Genomic DNA, 17,133 nt, shown 5'->3' on the forward strand with positions numbered 1-17,133 from the left:
TATTGAAGGGTTGACCTTGGAAATGCCAACTCCCCTTAGGGGCTAGAAGCACTTAATAGGGCTGATTACCTAGACACTCCTACAAAGGTAGGGACCACTTTTACGAAACTTGGTCCAGTTAGATATTTGAAGGTGATCCCATTTGAAGTATTATTATGCCCTTAATAGTTAAGTATTATCCACTTAGATGCATCTATGGTTATTGTCTTTAATGAATGGTTGATTTCACTATAATTTTAGATGTTTTTTCTAGGTAGCTTGCACATAGAAGTTGAGGCCTTAAGAGCACTTTATTTAACTTCTACTCCACATGATGCCCATGCCATACTACACTTTATGAGAGAAAAATGACCTTGTAGATGTAGTGTTTCCCTTCTACAACAGAACTTTGGGCACTTTGATGATCTTGGCAGTTGATGGACACCACAGAGCATCCTCAACTGCCATAACATTGGGATTATCTTACTTAGCATTAAGGATTCTTGATGATGTACTGGTGGACCTATTGACCATTGAAGCACACTTGAAGACTCCATGCACAAGGATATGTCAGAGGATTCCTGCACTTGCAAAGTTCACATATCATCACAACTTTTAAGCTCTTTCTTCTCTCTTCTTCTTCATTGTACTAAGATTTCACAAGCCCTACGAGGTTATTGTAAAATGATGTTAGCATGATGAAATAAAGTCATGTAACAAGTGTAGGTAGCTTAGGACTTTGTTTTCAAGTGAGTTCACTCTTGGGAGTTTTTTTACTTGGTTAATTATTTGTGCTTTTTAGCGCCTAATAATTGAGTTTTTTCTCTTGAGCCCCAAAGCTGGAGTTGGACTTGATAGTGAAGCCTTAAGTGAGTCCTAATGTCTAGAGTCAATTTATGTTACCATGTTATATCACTCATAAATTTTTGTGGAATTTGATTAGGTCCAGGTGTCAATTTTTAATTTTTTAAAATCTCTCGCTTGACGAGAATTTTAATAAATTGTTTATGTAAATTATAATAAGTGATGTCTAGAGAAGTTGTAGGGGGTATGAGTGGTCAAAATTGGACCTCTCCTCAAATTTCTACTAAGACACACTGATGGGTAAAAAATAAATTAGAGACCCTCAAAACCCACTTTTCCTAAGTTTAGGGGAAAATGTGGCAATAAATTGGTCAAAATTAAATAAATGAGAGAAAATAAAGATTCTCTCCAAGTCAAAGGTGCTAAAAAATGAGGTGGAAATTCACCAAGACTTAAATTCAAGTTCCAAAATGATGTGGACTCCACCTAAGCCAAGAATCAAGGAGGAACATAGGCAAATCAAATTCCTTGAGAAGACCATGAGTTCCAAGAGACTAATCACATTTTTTAAGGAAGGGAGCTTGAGTTAAGTGATTGAGTCAAGAGTTTGGTGGATATGCAATTGGATTTGATTGAGATGAAGTGGAGAGTGGTATCCTAGCACTCCACTTCAACTATAGACTTGCCCCTCTTCCTCTTCAACGTGTTCCACATCAAGGATTTCGCAGTGCCTTTTGGGGGATTCGATTTACCACATGGAGGCTTGATGGATTGCATTGGGATTGTCACCATTCCGCTTGTCATATGGTTCATATCTTGAGATTATCACCCATTCTTCTATTTATATGAGCCTTTGGTTCTCATTGTAGCATCTTGATACGAGCTCTTGTGTTTGGGGAAGCTCTGCTCTTTTGTGTACTCATATTCTATTGCAATAAAAGACTTTGGGGTTCAACTATGAGGTGTTATTCTTCTATGGTTGTGGTATAATTCTTGATCACGAGCTTCATTTTTTATTGGTAATATTATGCTTATTATTTCCATATGCTTGTTAAAGATTTGTTAGTGTAGAGATATCTTGCGCTAACATTTGGTTAAGGAAATTGATTCTAGTTAAGGAACGTTTTAGTAGATTTTCATATAAATCTCTAAAATTTCCTTCTCATTATATTTTTCTAACTTATGTGGATCTAATATTTCGAATTAAAGTGTTCTAGAAAATTATTTTTTGGATCAATCCTCAAGCATGAGGGGACATTCTTGAAGGAATCAACCCACTCTTGAGCACGAACATGGAGGAACTCACATTGTGACATCCCAAAGTTTCATCATTCGATATGTGTTTGTAGGGATCCTTGGCATTGAATTGTAGTCAAGACTACTTCATTTAAGTCATTAAAGTTAAACATTTGTGCTTACATTGATTATATTTGCTAATAAGAGCATGTTGTTGACTAGGATAGGAGAGGAGTTCTTCTCTCATCCTTGATCTAGCTTCTTGTATATTATTTATAAAGTTTCTTGCATATTTCTCTCACCATCTCCTACTCATTTTTGGGTCATGATTTGCTAACTTTGAGGGCTTGTCTTTTAAAGATAGTCAAGTGTTGTCGAAGAGTATTTCTCACCCTTTTGTGATAGGATTGAGGGAGCGAAAGGGCTGAAACTATCTACCATTTTTGTAGGACCCTTAGCACTAATTTTGAGGCATGATCTGCTAGGCAGGAAACACTTGTGAGACATATCGTTCTGCTGGGTTGTGAGATTTTGAGGCTGCCTCATTCTCTTGCTAAGGCCATGGAATTTTGGGAAGAGGCACCTCCTTTCTCTTGGTGGAAAATGCTGCCACATACTTTTTGTCATAATAGTGATCAAAACAGCCCTAATCTTTCCCTTTATTGGCAGATTTCACCTTCTCAAGAGACTAGAGTTTCAATATATTCATTGAGAGGTCTCTCTTGTATTCCATTGTCAATTTTTTTGGTGAAATTTTGTCACTATTTTCTCAAGGATGGGTTCTATCATTTCAAAGTCAAATATTTATGGTAAAAGCCTTCTTGGAATTAGAGCCTTTCCTCACTATAAAGGGCTCTCATCATTGTAACATCAAGTTAATAAAAGACTGATTGTTCTTGAGGGAGCTTGGGAAGAATTTTCCCATGGTATCCCACCTCCTCATTTAGAGGGAGGAAATATTCTTGGGTGGTTGACTTTCTAGTTTCTAATTTTCTCAACTAATCTACTTGCATGCATCATTTCAGTTGCTAATATAATCTAGTTGTGCATTTTTAGCTCATAACCTCAACACATAACACTCTCTTATAGCACCATTTTCCACTCTTGGTAGATCTGATGCTCTGGTTATGGCCTAGGGCAACCCTTCCTTCCAGACTTGGTCCAAAATCTAAAAAACAATGTTTTATTTCCTATACGCTACTTTTCCCTGTGATAAAAGCATGTACACATGGGTCAACATATACCCAACCCACGTACATGTGTTAAAACACTTAAAAATAATAAATTTCCTTAATTTCAGGTGGAGTTCATGGGTTTTACCTATTACTCACCTCCTATAGCCCATGGCCCAACTATTTCCCAACTGAAAAAACTAATTTGGAGAAGTATAAATAAACCTCCATGGGAAGGCCTTAAGGGAGAAGAAATGAGATATTGATATTATAGTTGATTGATCCCTGATTGAGTTTGATGAAATTCCTGTGCTTCCTGCACTTCACAAAGCTTTAGGAAACCCTTGTTTCCTATTTTGAGATATCCTTCATCCTTCTTGAGATATCCTTGTGTATGATGATGGAGGAAGATTGCTGAGGCTGGGAAAGGATGGATCTGGAGGATGGTTCCGCTTGGAGCTGGAGGAAGACTTAGGTTGTAGTTTTCCACCTTTCTTGTAGCTTACATCAATAAAGAAATGTTGTTCTGTTCCTGATATTAAACATGTTTATGCATTGATCTATATTGTGATTTATTTATGAATCTTATATTGATGCGTAATTGTTCCATTTATATGATCTTAAGTATATATCATGAATATGCTTTACGTTTCTACTACTGTATATTCTTTGTTTGAATAATTTACAGGTTTCAAAGGCACCAGGAGAAGTAGAGGGTTTGCACCCTGCAGGATCTACCCAAACGTAGGACCTCTGGGTAAGGACACTTCTTTCCAGTTCAGTAGAATAAGCATTTAGATTGTTTGTCTAAGAATTTCTTGCTGTTGTTTGCCCTCCTCTCTGTTGGGGTTTTCAACCCAAGTCCCTAGGGTGTTCTCACCCGCAACAAAATTGGTGACTCCACAGGGGATAACATTCTTTTTATTCCTGGTTTGGGTTGTTTCTTCTTGATCAGGGTTTGTTTTCAAGTCTGATCTTCTGGATTAGGCATTGATTTTTTTTTTTCTTTTCTTAATTGAGCTTTGTATACTCTTCTTTCTTGGAGTACAATCACATATACACGCAAGTTTCCTCAAACAGACTCAGTATATGTGGGTTTCTTGTGTTAGAAACGCGTGTGCACGCCTCTATTTCTTTACACAGTCGCGTATACAATTTTTTGAATTGTTTTTTCAAATATTTTTGCCTAGTTAGGTTCATTTCCTGGTGAATTCTGTTGTTTTATGGTCATCCACTGTCTGAAGAACTCTGTTGTCCTGCAAGTTTTCTTTTTCAAATCTCCTTCTCGCGGAAAAGACTAGTTGGCCTACGATTGCTTGTTGAGCAATATTTTAGTTTGTGTCTTGGGTTCAAGGGTTTTGTTTGAAGTTCTTGGGTGTTCTGGTTTTCCAGAACAAGAAATTGATTTTGATTTCATTTGTAACCTAGATTTCAAGCTGCCTTGCTTTTCTTTCCCTTTTGATTGACCTGTTGCTTTTCGTGCTTTTTGAGTGTCTCTTTGGAAATTTTGAAAGTTTTTCTTTCTTGACATTTTGTCGATTTGCTGAAGTCTTTTACTGCTGTTCGGATTAGTTTGTGCGAGTTTGTAGTCCTTCTTGTTTCAAGTTTCATTTATTAATGAGTTTTATAACTTGCAAGGTATAAGGACTCCTTGTGCTTGTTTCTTGATCTTTGGAATTTGGTAGTTCTTTTTGTGACCTCAAAAGTTGCTTTAGTTTCCTTAAAAGAAAAAGATAAAAACATTGTTTTTTTTTCCAAGCTTTTGGATTTTGGTTTCTTTTGTTTTGTTGTTTTTGAGCAATTGTGATCTTTTTCAATTTGTTTTGCTTGGTTTTGAGGGAAATTTGTTATTAAAATTTTTCTCTCTTTTTATCAAGTTGGCTTATTGATCTTATAAAGAAACACTTTTGCTTCTTGTATGAGCATCCATTCACTATCATTATAGTTTGTATTAAGATAGTTTTCATTGCATACATTTTAGTATTTTTGTTAGCTTTTGAGTGTGTGGAGTGTGTTTTCCGGAAAATGAAAATTTGCTTGTACAAGTTTATTCGTAGAACTCTATAGAAATCCCGTTTCATTGAAGAAAATAACTGCATGCATATAGTTAAGTTTCTATTGGTTTCTTGCGCATCTAAAAAATCATAAATTTCACTCTCGTTTTACCCACGACTTAAAGAACAACCCTCTGAAATCAAGCGATTTAATAAAAGGAATTAGAACTTTTTAATTTGTCAATTAACAAACACCAACAAGTTTAAGTTCTTTAGCGCCTTGGAATAGGTGAGTGGAGAGTTAACTCTCCAAGGCCGCTCAAATTATCAAACATAGAAATTGAACAACGAGTGAAATCCAGTGTCATTAGAAAGACTAGGAAAGCTCCGTGACTGGGAGTCAGGCACGAGGGAGAGTGAAGACAAGGAAGAGAGATACCCCCTCTCCTACTTGTTGGATCCCGCCTCACGACTATTTTGCTAGGATTTTTGATACGAACTGGTGCCCATAGTTTCCATTCCTAGGGATCACACAGGTGGCTATGGAGGGGAATCCCATGGCACCTGAGGCAGACATTGAATCACATTCATCAGTACTTCTAGAGGGTACCCTTGCAAAGCTTGGGTGCTTGCACCGGCAAAGGCTTTTGTCTGGAGGTCAACATAACTATTTCTGTTACCTTCACTAGTAGGGTTGGGCCGTCATTATCCCAAAATATTTTCGGAAGGTCCCTTACTTCACTTTCTTGTATTTTGGTGTCTGGTCCTCATCACTTGGAGAGGAAATACTTGGAAGTTGCTTGATTGGTTGTATCTTTAGGGACTTTATAGTCGAGTGCTCTTTGATCTTTGTATTAAGTTGGATTTAGGTAGATTTTTCTTGTTACTTTTGGACTTTATATTCTGAGTGACAGACCTACCACTCTGCCAGTCTTGAAAGGCTTTTGACCTTTCTTTTGAAAGTTGTGGAGTTGCCTCCTTAAGGGAAAAGGTTTTGATTGTGCATCTCTCTTCCTTGGAAATTCATTTGTACATTTTCACAAGGGAAGGATTTGCGAATAAGTTTGGTATGGCCAATATTCCTATGGAAACCAAGCAAGGTACCCTTCCAAAGGGGGGTCCTTGTGCTTTTCCTTTCTTCGGAAATGTTGGTACCCCCTTGATGGCCACTTTAAATATTCCTGGATTGAATGTTCGACTACCAGTTTGGCTGTGGGCCACTTCAAATATTCTAGATGTTCTTGAAGCTTCTCAGATGAATTTTTTATTTCAAGGGCATCAAATGGGTGTTAATTGTTCATCTTCTTTAAAAGAGAAATCTAGTATTCCTCTTTCTCCTCCCTCTTGTAATAATATATCTAAAAAGAAGAGAAAGAGGAAGAGAAAGAAGAAGAATAGTTCTATCCAATCATCATCAACCTCTACGAGTCATGTTGGAGATGAGCCTTCAACCACTGCAACTCATGCTGGGGGCATAAGTCTAGTCACTAGAAGTCATACTAGCAATACAACACCAACCCCTGCGAGCCATGTTGGAGATGAGCTTTCAGTTGTTGCAAGTCACACTGGGGGCATAAGTCTAGTCACTGCAAGTCATACTGGCAATGGGTCACATACCTCTATGATCATACTTCTGTTGACTCACCTCCTTCTGTGAGTAGGGCTGGGGGCACAAGTCCTATCTCTCTTGGGAAAGAGTTGCTAACCTCTGCAAATCATGTTAGAGACTTTCCATCAACCACTGCTAGTCATGTTGGCAGATTGGATGTTGATAAGAAACCTAGGTGTGGAAGTTTTAAACCTAAGTTCCCTTGTAAGATATGCAAGGGAGACCATCTTAATCATTTTTTCCCTTGTATTCCAGAGGTACAAAGGATATGGTATGAGCCTAAAAGTTCTTCTACTCCTGAATTTGTTATGGTTTCTCAACAGTCTCATCAACCATTGGTTGATAATGTGTTCGAGCCAGTGCAATCTCTGGCTAATTACACTCCTCTTTTGGGGGGTGAAGTGCCCAACAACATAGTCTTTTTGATTTAAAGTGCAGAGTATTTTGGTATAGGGGGCATTCCGGTTTCTTCGAATGTACCCCATCCAAGTTCTAGGAGTGTCTCCTTTGATTGGGATAATCTTGTCGAGCCTTGTCTTCCTTCCACTGCACCTTTCCAGATAAAGGTTAGAGTTAATTCCACAAACGTCTATCGATGTATGGTGGATGAAGGATCCTCTGCAAGTATTATATCCTCCTTGACTTGGAAATATTTGGGTTCTGCAAATTTATTGGCATCTGATAATCAATTGTTAGCCTATGATAGATGACCTGGTGAATCTATAGGTGTTCTTTCTCAATTGCCTATTACTTTAGGTGGGAAGACTATTTTTATCGATATGATGGTGGTTGATTTCCCTTTAGACTTTAATATGCTACTTGGGTGTGATTATGTCTATGATATGAATGCTGTGGCATCTTCACTCTTTCGAGTGATGTGTTTTCCTCATAACGGGAATATTTTCACTATTAATCAGCTTGCATATGATAATCACCACCCTAATTCGAATTTACTAGAGAATACCCCTTGGTTTCTTCCAAGTATTCAAGTAGACTCTACCCCACCATGGGTGAATTATGTGGAGTTGAATCCTCAATGTTCAATTGCTTCTGAGAAGGATCCTTTGAACTATTATTTTCCTTCTTGGGACTTCGTCCCGGTAGTTGATTGAGCGATTCCTCCTATGGGGACATGGGACCCCTTAATTCCCTCTTTTGATCCTTTTAGTTCTCATGATTTCTTAGAGTTTGATTTTCCTTCATAGGAGGAACTTTTGAAGCCATGAGTTTTGAATACCAAAGAAGTCCTTGGCTTGATCCCTGCAAGGGGTTTGTCCTAAAGAGCTATTATGTGTAAGCCACAAGGCTATGTGGTTCCCTGTACCATATTGCATATATAAGGTACGCATTTTTAAGTTTTTTATTCTGTAAACACAAGCTTTTATCTGGAGTTTATATATGGGATGTATTAACTTCTTGTCTAGTGTTCCTAATTTTGTCTACAGAACTTGGAAGTTTTCTCCTTGGGACATTTTTATGGTTGATCCGTTCTGACAGGTATTGGTTCTTGAAATTGGCATATAGGTTAGGTTCTTCACCTGCATTATGAATTTACCAATTTCCTTTCCCATTTTTGCCTTAGGATCGACCCCACCAAGATATGATGTGGAACCTTCTCATTACTTAGAAGTGTCATAACTTGTGTGGTAGAGCGTACCTTATCATGGGCACCCTAGATAGTACCTTGTTGTCACTTGGCACCCATGATGAACTTTTGTTATTAGTCTCGGGAGTCCTCTTTAGTCCTGCCATGACTTGTGCATTGAAGACTCATTCGCTTACTTCTTCGCTATTTTTTCTGGCTTTATACCCTAGAGGCTCCTTTATGTTAAGTTGTACTACTGCATTACATGTTGACCATTTGCATCTTTTGGTATTGAGCCAGCTTCACTTGGACTTGTGTTTAAGCCACTTTTCAACCATGTCTTCTGTAAAATCAACCTTGCAATCACTTAGCCTTTGCAACTTGACACAAACTTTTTCCCGTGGAAAGAACATTCCTTTGAGTGTCATTGACCAGTTTCGCCACCTTGCATTGAGCATAGGAATGTTCCCCTCCCAGGAACTAGAACATCTGTTTTTTTGACACTTGTTCTTTCCATTATACTATAACATTATTTTATTCTTTTTCAGGCTTCATAAAATGAAAAAGACAAAAAAATTATATATCCAAAAAAAGAGCGGGAATAGGACATTATTTCCATATTTGATGGCATCGAGAGTCAGTTGTGTCGCCCTTGAACAAAGCACTTAAAAAATAAGTCTTTCCTCCATTGGGTTAGGCTTTAGTTTGACTTAGGAAAGCCTTAACCTTGTTATTGAGTTAGTTACTCCTCGTTATCTCTTCCAATCATATGGAGAGTTTGCTTATCGCTCTTGCATGACAAACTTATGCAAAGTTATCATATGCTGCCATGTAGTCACAGTTGAGTCGTGATTTTGTTCAAGGGAAGTAAACTTGAGTCGGTCTCTCTGTGATTTCTCTTGACCTATTTTTCAGTCGGCCATCCGTAGTTGTTAGAGTCATGTTCATTATCACATCAGCGATGTTGGCCCTTTGCTCGTGTTGGTTTGAGAAGGTCTCCATTGACTTCTTGCTGGTGGTTCTTGCTCTTATCGACTACGACAAATTGATTTGAGGGCAGATCTAGAGCCGCACCCTGGCCCTATTTTCATTATTGATAGGTCACCTTGTGCTCAGCATCGATCAATATCATGGGTCTTTGACTGAGTGGTTTCCCTTATGTTTGACATCAACTTTCATTATCACACATGGGGATTCGTGCAATACCTTGGTTTCCATTTGACCCTATTGGTGGATTCCTCACCTCTGTGTCAACTTTCATTATTGGTTGGTTCACAGGGTTTTTATCATGTGCTAGCTACATCTTGTGTATGCTAGAAACGTGCTTCGGTTGGGTTACTACATCTTTATTCGTCTGATTCCTTCCACATTATTGGCCTACGGATTACACTCGCGCTAGATTGATGAAGGATGCATTAATGCCTTCATTCTAGTGGATCTTTTCCCATCGACTTCAGCTCATTGCTCTGGGAAAGATATCTAGAGTCCATTAGGTAGTATCTTAGGGTTTGCAGTCATCAGTGGAAGATTCCTTCACTATCGACAATGGGAAAACATCATTTTCTCCTAGTTGATAGATTCTTCCAACTGTTCGACTACAACTCATTTATTCGCACTTGTTAGATTGTACTGGGTACCTTAGCTCTCATCATCATTATCGGTGAGTAGTCTCGCGTTTGTTAACAATATACATCAATGACCGGTAATCAAATGATTTCTCACAGGGTTGACTTTAGATTATTTATTCCCATTGTGTATAAATGTACCACGGCGGTCAGTGAAGACCTCGGGTTTGCATCAACATTTCTTGGTTCACTTGTCAATTGCTTCTGTTTCTGCTAGTTGACACCATCCACCTTATATGTTGTAGTTCCTTACAGTGATATCCTATATGTTGGCACCCGAGTTGCAGTGTAGTACCATTTATTCCACCATTTGACTTGGTACTTTTTGGATCAGTTTTATGACTTCAGTGATAAGCTTCATACTTCAGCATCATTGATCAACTCTTTATATGTGATATTCAGACATGTACTTTCTTGTTTATCATCGGATGATCCATTATGTATCTTCAGTTCCTTTATACTTGTATGCATATTGGATCCGATTTTGTACTTGACTTGCAAACATGCTTTACTATTTATGAGCATGGGTATGGCTGCCTCAGGTAGCAATTTCTTTTTGATCTCTTTCGCTAGCTTGGTAGGATGAATTCTGGTGAACTCCTCCATGGTCTCGGCATGATTCCTTCTATACACTTAATACATTTTGGCCATCATGTACCCCTTCTGACCTCATATATTAGGGGGCATATATTATAGCACCATTTACCACTCTTGGTAGATCTGATGCTCTGGTTATGGCCTAGGGCAACCCTTCCTTCCAGACTTGGTCCAAAATCTAAAAAACAGTGTTTTATTTCCTATACACTACTTTTCCCTGTGATAAAAGCGTGTACATGCGGGTCAGCATATACCCAACCTGCGTACATGTGTTAAAACACTTAAAAATAATAAATTTCCTTAATTTTGGGTGGAGTTCACGGGTTTTACCTGTTACTCACCTCCTATAGCCCGTGGCCCAACTGTTTCCCAACTGAAAAAACTAATTTGGAGAAGTATAAATAAACCTCCATGGGAAGGCCTTAAGGGAGAAGAAATGAGATATTGATATTATAGTTGATTGATCCCTGATCGAGTCTGATGAAATCCCTGTGCCTCCTGCACTCCCCAAAGCTTTAGGAAACCCTTGTTTCCTCTTTTGAGATATCCTTCATCCTTCTTGAGATATCCTTGTGTATGATGATGGAGGAAGATTGCTGAGGTGGGGAAAGACGGATCCAGAGGATGGTTCCGCTTGGAGGTGGAGGTAGACTCAGGTTATAGTTTTCCACCTTTCTTGTAGCTTACATCAATAAAGAAATGTGGATCTGTTCCTAATATTAAATGTGTTTATGCATTGATATATATTGTGATTTGTTTATGGATCTTATATTGATGTGTAATTGTTCTCGCGTTTATATTATCTAATGTATATATCATGAATATGATTTACGTTTCTATTGATGTATATGCTTCACTTGAATAATTTACAGGTTTCTAAAGGCACCGGGAGAAGCAGAGGGTTTGCACTTTGCGAGATCTACCCAAACGTAGGACCTCTGGGTAAGGACACTTCTTCTGAGTTCAATAGAATAAGCATTTAGATTGTTTGTCTGAGCAATTCTTGTTGTTGTTTGCCCTTCGCTCTATTGGGGTTTTCAACCCAAAACCCTAGGGTGTTCTCACCCGCAACACACTCACATTTTCCTATTTTGCAATCAAACTTTCCATTTTATTTTTACCTTGTATTGTGCAATTCATTTATCTAAGCTACAACACACAACAAGAAAGGCATATAATTTTAATTTTATTTGGCAAGCTAATGTTTTTTCATAGTTTCACGTTAACCATTAATATTTTATCTCAAGTCATATAGTTGCAATTTTATATACTTATTTTGAAGTTTCATGCTCATCTTGGTTTATTGGCAAACTTTATATCTCACATTTGAGCACATTTTGGAGAAAGTCTTCACAAGTCCATTTACTTGCAACTTAGCTTGAATAATCGAATTGCGCATCTTTTATTAGCTCATTCCATTTATAAGTAACTTATTAGATTATGATTTCATGCAATAATTGTCATATCATGTCATTTTATTTCTAAGTATGTGAGTTGGTATCTTTTTCTTTTTGTAAAGTTAAGCAGATTATATTAGTTTTGTTGTATAAAAATACATAGATTCCTCGGAGTCAATGTAACCTCCTGGAAATATTGCTTCCAATGGATATATTCACTGAAGATTGAGGTCGCTTGGCCAGTAGAACTGTCCTTGTAGCTCAATACTCTTTGGCATGCCCAGAAAGTCCGGTCAGCACAGAGCTGCGCTGTCTGAAGATTGTGATCGAGCATTCTGCAAAGTGGATTTTCATTTCCAGAGACCGGTGTGACGGGATTCTGCTTGATTTTGCCCAATCCTGTTGGTTGTGTTCTCCCTTGGGCGTGATTTGCTCATAATCAATTGGGCATTGATTGAGTTTTCCATGGTTTCCTGTAACGAGGACCCCTTGTGCCCTAGGCTTGTGCTTGCAGATCCGGTTGTTGGATATTGTGGCAGTTGTCTTTGAGTTCTCCCACCTCCTGATCCTGCCAAAGGCTGTGGTACTCTGCTAGATTGGAGTCGATCCCTTCATTTGCCAATGCATCAGCTAGCTTGTTTGCTTTCCTTCGAACGGCTTGGAAGGTGATCCCTTTCATGTTGCAGAGTTGGCCTTGGAGATCTTTTAGTATTGCTGACAGCCTCCAGCTTGGGGTTACTTTGTGCACCTGTGTGCCCATCTGAAGTTTCCTGATCAGCCTTATTATTATCTCTGAATCACCCTCCACTATCAGAGGTAGGAGTTTGTATCGACCAACCAGAGTGAGGCCTTGGAGGAGAGCGATTAGTTCTGCAGCGTTATTGGTGTTCACTCCGAGATTGCCGTGATAGATGAGGTGAATTGCTCCTGTGTGATCCCGTACTACTCCCCCATAGCCTGCCATGCTGGGTTTTGTCTTGAAGCCCCGTCGAAATTGAGTTTGAATGTGTTAAAGGGGGGCAAGGTCCATTTGTCCTATGTCGTTCCTGTTGACGTCTGGTTCCTTCCAGCAGAGTTGGTCCTTGTTTGAAGATGTAGGATCTGTATTATTCTTGCCTCGTTTGGAGATGTGTTGCCCTCTATCTTCTGTATGCCCATGGCGTTGACTGTTTCTGTGATGAGCAGTCGAACTTTCCTTATCAGCATGTGTACTCCTGTGGCTATGTTTTTGAATATTCTTGCATTTCGCTCTTTCCATAGGATCCAAACTAATGTGCCCGGAACTAGATTCCAGGCACTGTTGACTAGGGGATTGGAGGATATGGAAGATCTCCACTGGCTTAGTGAAATTTGGATGGAGTTTCTGTCTCTATCTGATTGTCTGAAGACCATGGCCATGTCATCCCACAGAGAGCAAGCCGTGGGACAAGTATTGAGCAGGTGATTGAGCGTTTCCGAACCATTCTCGCAGAGCATACATTGAGAAGGGCCTACAAAACCTCATTTCTGAAGGTTGTCCCATGTGAGAGCCCTGTTATGCAGGTCTAGCCAAGAGAAAAGTGTGATTTTTGGCCAAGTTCCTTTGCTCCATAGGGTTTTCCATTTGTGGTCTGATTGCTGATCCGGGGAGGCCGCCAAGAGCTTATAAGCTTCTTTGAGATTGAACGTGCCTTTGGGGTTACTTCCCCATCTTTGGATGTCCTCTTTGTTGGATCTGAGGATTCTTCTTTTGTCCAAGTCTTGTAGAAAAAGGTCTACATTCCTTGGGCCTGCTGGGGTATGCCATTGTTCTCTGGAAATCCAGTTCTGCCATATGGTTGCTTCGCTTGCTGGTTGCCAGTAGTTTTCTACCGTAATCTTGCCTTCCTCCTGCATGGCTCTTTTAAGAGTGTTCCAGTTTGGGTGTTCTAAGGTTGGAAGCTGCTGCGAGGCATATTCCCAGAATAGGGCTGTGTTGCCTTGGCGTACTTCCCAGAAGCTATGCTGCTGAACAATATGTCTATTTTCCCAGGCTTTGTTCCAGATTGGGGATCCTTGAGTGGTGCCTGTAAGCTGGATGAGGTCTTTGTCCCTGATTTGGGTTGTATACTTCGCTTTCCACAGGGCGCCCTAGAGGGAGTCAGGATTTTCAACCCATCTCCACCAGATTTTTGCTGCTACGGCCTTGCTTAATATCTCAGGGTCTCGGAGGCCCAAACCTCCCTCCATTTTTGGTTTGCAGATGTCTATCCATTTGAGGAGGGCCCATTTGGATTTCTTAGAGGGTCCATTCCAGAGAAAGGAGCGCTGAATGTTTCAGATGGTCTTGTAAGCCACCTTAGGGGCTGCAAGTGCTGAGAACATGTAGGCTGGCATGGTTTGAAGGATGGACTTTATCAATATCAGTATGCTGGCCATGTTTAGTGCCCGGTGGGTCTAGCTGCTTAGCCTAGCTCTCATTTTTTTGAGAAGGGCTTCCCAGTTGCTCGATCTGTAGGCATGTTCCGAAAGCGGTATACCAAGGTATTTGGTTGGAAGGGATTTCTTTTGAATATTCAGAATTCTGCTGAGATTTCTCTGCACAGGAATGGATGTGTTGAAGAAAAAAAGTTTGGATTTGGTTAGATTGATTTCCATACCTGAGGCTTCCGAGAAGGTTTTTAACACCTTGCTGATGGTGCGAGCTTCCTGTACTGTGGGGGCGCCCATGAGCATGGTATCGTCAACGAATTGCTGATGTGTTACAGTGGGTCCTTGGTGTATCAGTTTGATGCCTTTGAGTTGGTTCTGCTACTTTGCCTTGGTTAAGGATCTTCCTAGCGCTTCTGCCATTATGATGAAGAGAAAAGGAGACAGGGGGTCTCCTTGTCTTATACCTCTGGATGGACTGAAGGGTTGTAGGGGTCCTCCATTTAGTAGAATAGAGAAGAAGGCACCTGAAACCAGTTCCATTATCCAGTTTGTCCATAGCTGACTGAATCCAAAAGCTTGGAGGATTGCTTTCATGTATTGCCAGCTGATTCTGTCAAAGGCTTTGGACAAATCAAGCTGGATTAACATGCCTGGAGATCTGTTTGTTTTGAGAGAGTGCAATACTTCCTGGGTGAGGATTATGCTGTCAGTGATCTGTCTTCCTTCGACGTAGCCAATTTTCTCTTGAGAAATGATTGAGGGGAGGACGGATTTAAGTCTGTCAGCCATCAATTTGGAAAGGATTTTATAGAGGATATTGCAAAGGGCTATGGGGCGGAACTTGTCAGGGGAGTCAGCCTGGTTCGATTTGGGAATTAAGGTAAGGAAAGTGGCATTGATGGCAGGTAGGACTTTCCTGGTTCTGTGAAAGTTTCTTACAAGAATAAGAAGGTCAGCTTTAATAATGGGCCAGCACGCCTTGAAGAATTCAATTGTAAATCCATCAGGTCTGGGGGCCTTGTTCGTGGCCATGGAGAAGACGGTTTCTTCAATCTCCTGCTCAGTAAACTCTCTTAGAAGCAGGGCGTTTTGATCCTCTGTAACTAAGCTGGGTATGGCCCCCAAAATTTTCTTTATGGCTTGGGATCGATCTTGAAGGGGTTCGCTGAGAAGAGAGGTGAAATAGGAGTTGAGCTCAGATCCGATGTGATCCCTTGAGAAGACTTGATCACCATCTGCAGTCTTGAGGGATAGGATGCGATTAAAAGCTCTATTCTGGATGGTAGACTTGTGAAAGAAGCTGGTGTTGCGCTCGCCCTGTTTTAGCCATTGCACTCTCGATTTCTGTCTCCAGAGTAGCTCTTCCTGTTTTAGTCTTTCTTCCCATTGCCTTTGCAGAATCGATTCTTGAGTGTTCCGCTTGTCATTGGGCCCCTCTGTGATCAAAGTTTGCTAGAGGTTCGCCATTTTTACCTCAAGTTCTCTTTTGGCTTGAATTATGTCGCCAAAGGTATCTTTGTTCCATTGTTTGAGGTTGGTCTTTATGGTTTTGAGCTTTTGCTGGATTATGTACATGATGTTGTCGCTCCTTATGGTGGCTTGAGTCCACTAGTTTTGTATATTCTGCATGAATGATGGGTGCTCTGTCCAAAAGGCCTCAAATCTGAAAGGTCTGTTTTGGGGTTTATCCAAATTGGTGAAGTGGATCTGCACTAGCCAGTGATCAGATCCTCCTATGGGCAGAATGCTGGCCTCCATGTCTATGTTTTGCAACAGAATGGATTCCGACATGAGGAATCTGTCAAGCCTTGAAGCTATCTGTCGGTTTCCTCCTTGCTTATTGTTCCAGGTATGTAGACCATTGACGGTGGGGATGTCAATGAGTTTGGAAGCAGCAATAAAAGTGTTGAATGCTTCCGAGTCCTTATCCAATCTTCGTAGGCCTCCCTTTTTCTCTGCTAGATTGGTAATCATATTATAGTCTCCTCCTAAAATCCAGTGATCTGCCCCATGGTGTTGTCTGACTTCATCCAGGTCTAGCAGCATCTCCAGCTTTTCCTGAAGTCGTTGGGGTCCATATACATTGGTAATGCAAATTGATTGCCCTGAATCTGGCATGTTAAAAATCATCGATAGAGAGTGCTTGGTGGACAGAGCATTTTGTACTATGAATTTTCTTTTGTTCCAGAATGTGATCAACCCTCCTGCTTGCCCGATTGCATCTATGCTGATGCATTGATGACTGTTGGAAACAAGTTTTTTGAGAGTTTCTGTGCTCTTGGAAGAGCATTTGGATTCTTGCAGTAGGACGATGTCTGGGTGCTGTGAGAATAGGCAGTTTTTCAAGATTCTTCTTTTGGAGGTGCCGTTGAGCCCCCTGATGTTCCAGGTTGTGATTTTCATTGAGCAGTCTTTGGAGCAGAAAGGACCAATGCCCTGATTTTCCCCTCATTGATTAGGCGTCTGCCCAGCTCTTGTATCTGCTGTCTTGTGGATTTGTGCCCTCTTTTTCTGCCTGGTCCCTGTGGTTTATATTGATCCAGATCCATGTTGGCTTGTATACCTGTTTGGCTGCTATTTCCCCATTGCCTTTTGGCTGCATTCTGGTTGATGTATTCCAGCTGCAAGTAGGCCATTTCTATCTTCTCCAAATGGTCTTGAGGAATGGCATCGACTCCTAATTTGGACCATTGCTCGTTGACCTTTTGAAGATCTAGATCACCAAGGATCTCCTCTAGAGGATT

The 17,133-nt window shown here is 40.2% G+C and overlaps 2 protein-coding genes across 2 annotated transcripts; both read right to left on the reverse strand.

Annotated features, from left to right (window-relative positions):
* Window positions 1–12,494: 12,494 nt before the first annotated feature.
* On the reverse strand, window positions 12,495–12,962 carry LOC149191339 (uncharacterized). The gene has a single exon (XM_089406606.1). It carries the CDS (start codon window positions 12,960–12,962, stop codon window positions 12,495–12,497), a length of 468 nt encoding a protein of 155 aa, XP_089262732.1.
* A 3,035-nt stretch (window positions 12,963–15,997) lies between these two features.
* On the reverse strand, window positions 15,998–16,507 carry LOC149191340 (uncharacterized). Its single transcript, XM_089406608.1, has one exon. The coding sequence runs from the start codon at window positions 16,505–16,507 to the stop codon at window positions 15,998–16,000; it is 510 nt and encodes a 169-aa protein (XP_089262734.1).
* Between the last annotated feature and the right edge of the window lie 626 nt (window positions 16,508–17,133).

Source organism: Pinus tabuliformis, chromosome 2_2, assembly GCF_031772625.1.
Source record: "Pinus tabuliformis cultivar Carrire ecotype Pingquan chromosome 2_2, CPIR1, whole genome shotgun sequence".
Classification (NCBI taxonomy): Eukaryota; Viridiplantae; Streptophyta; class Pinopsida; order Pinales; family Pinaceae; genus Pinus; species Pinus tabuliformis.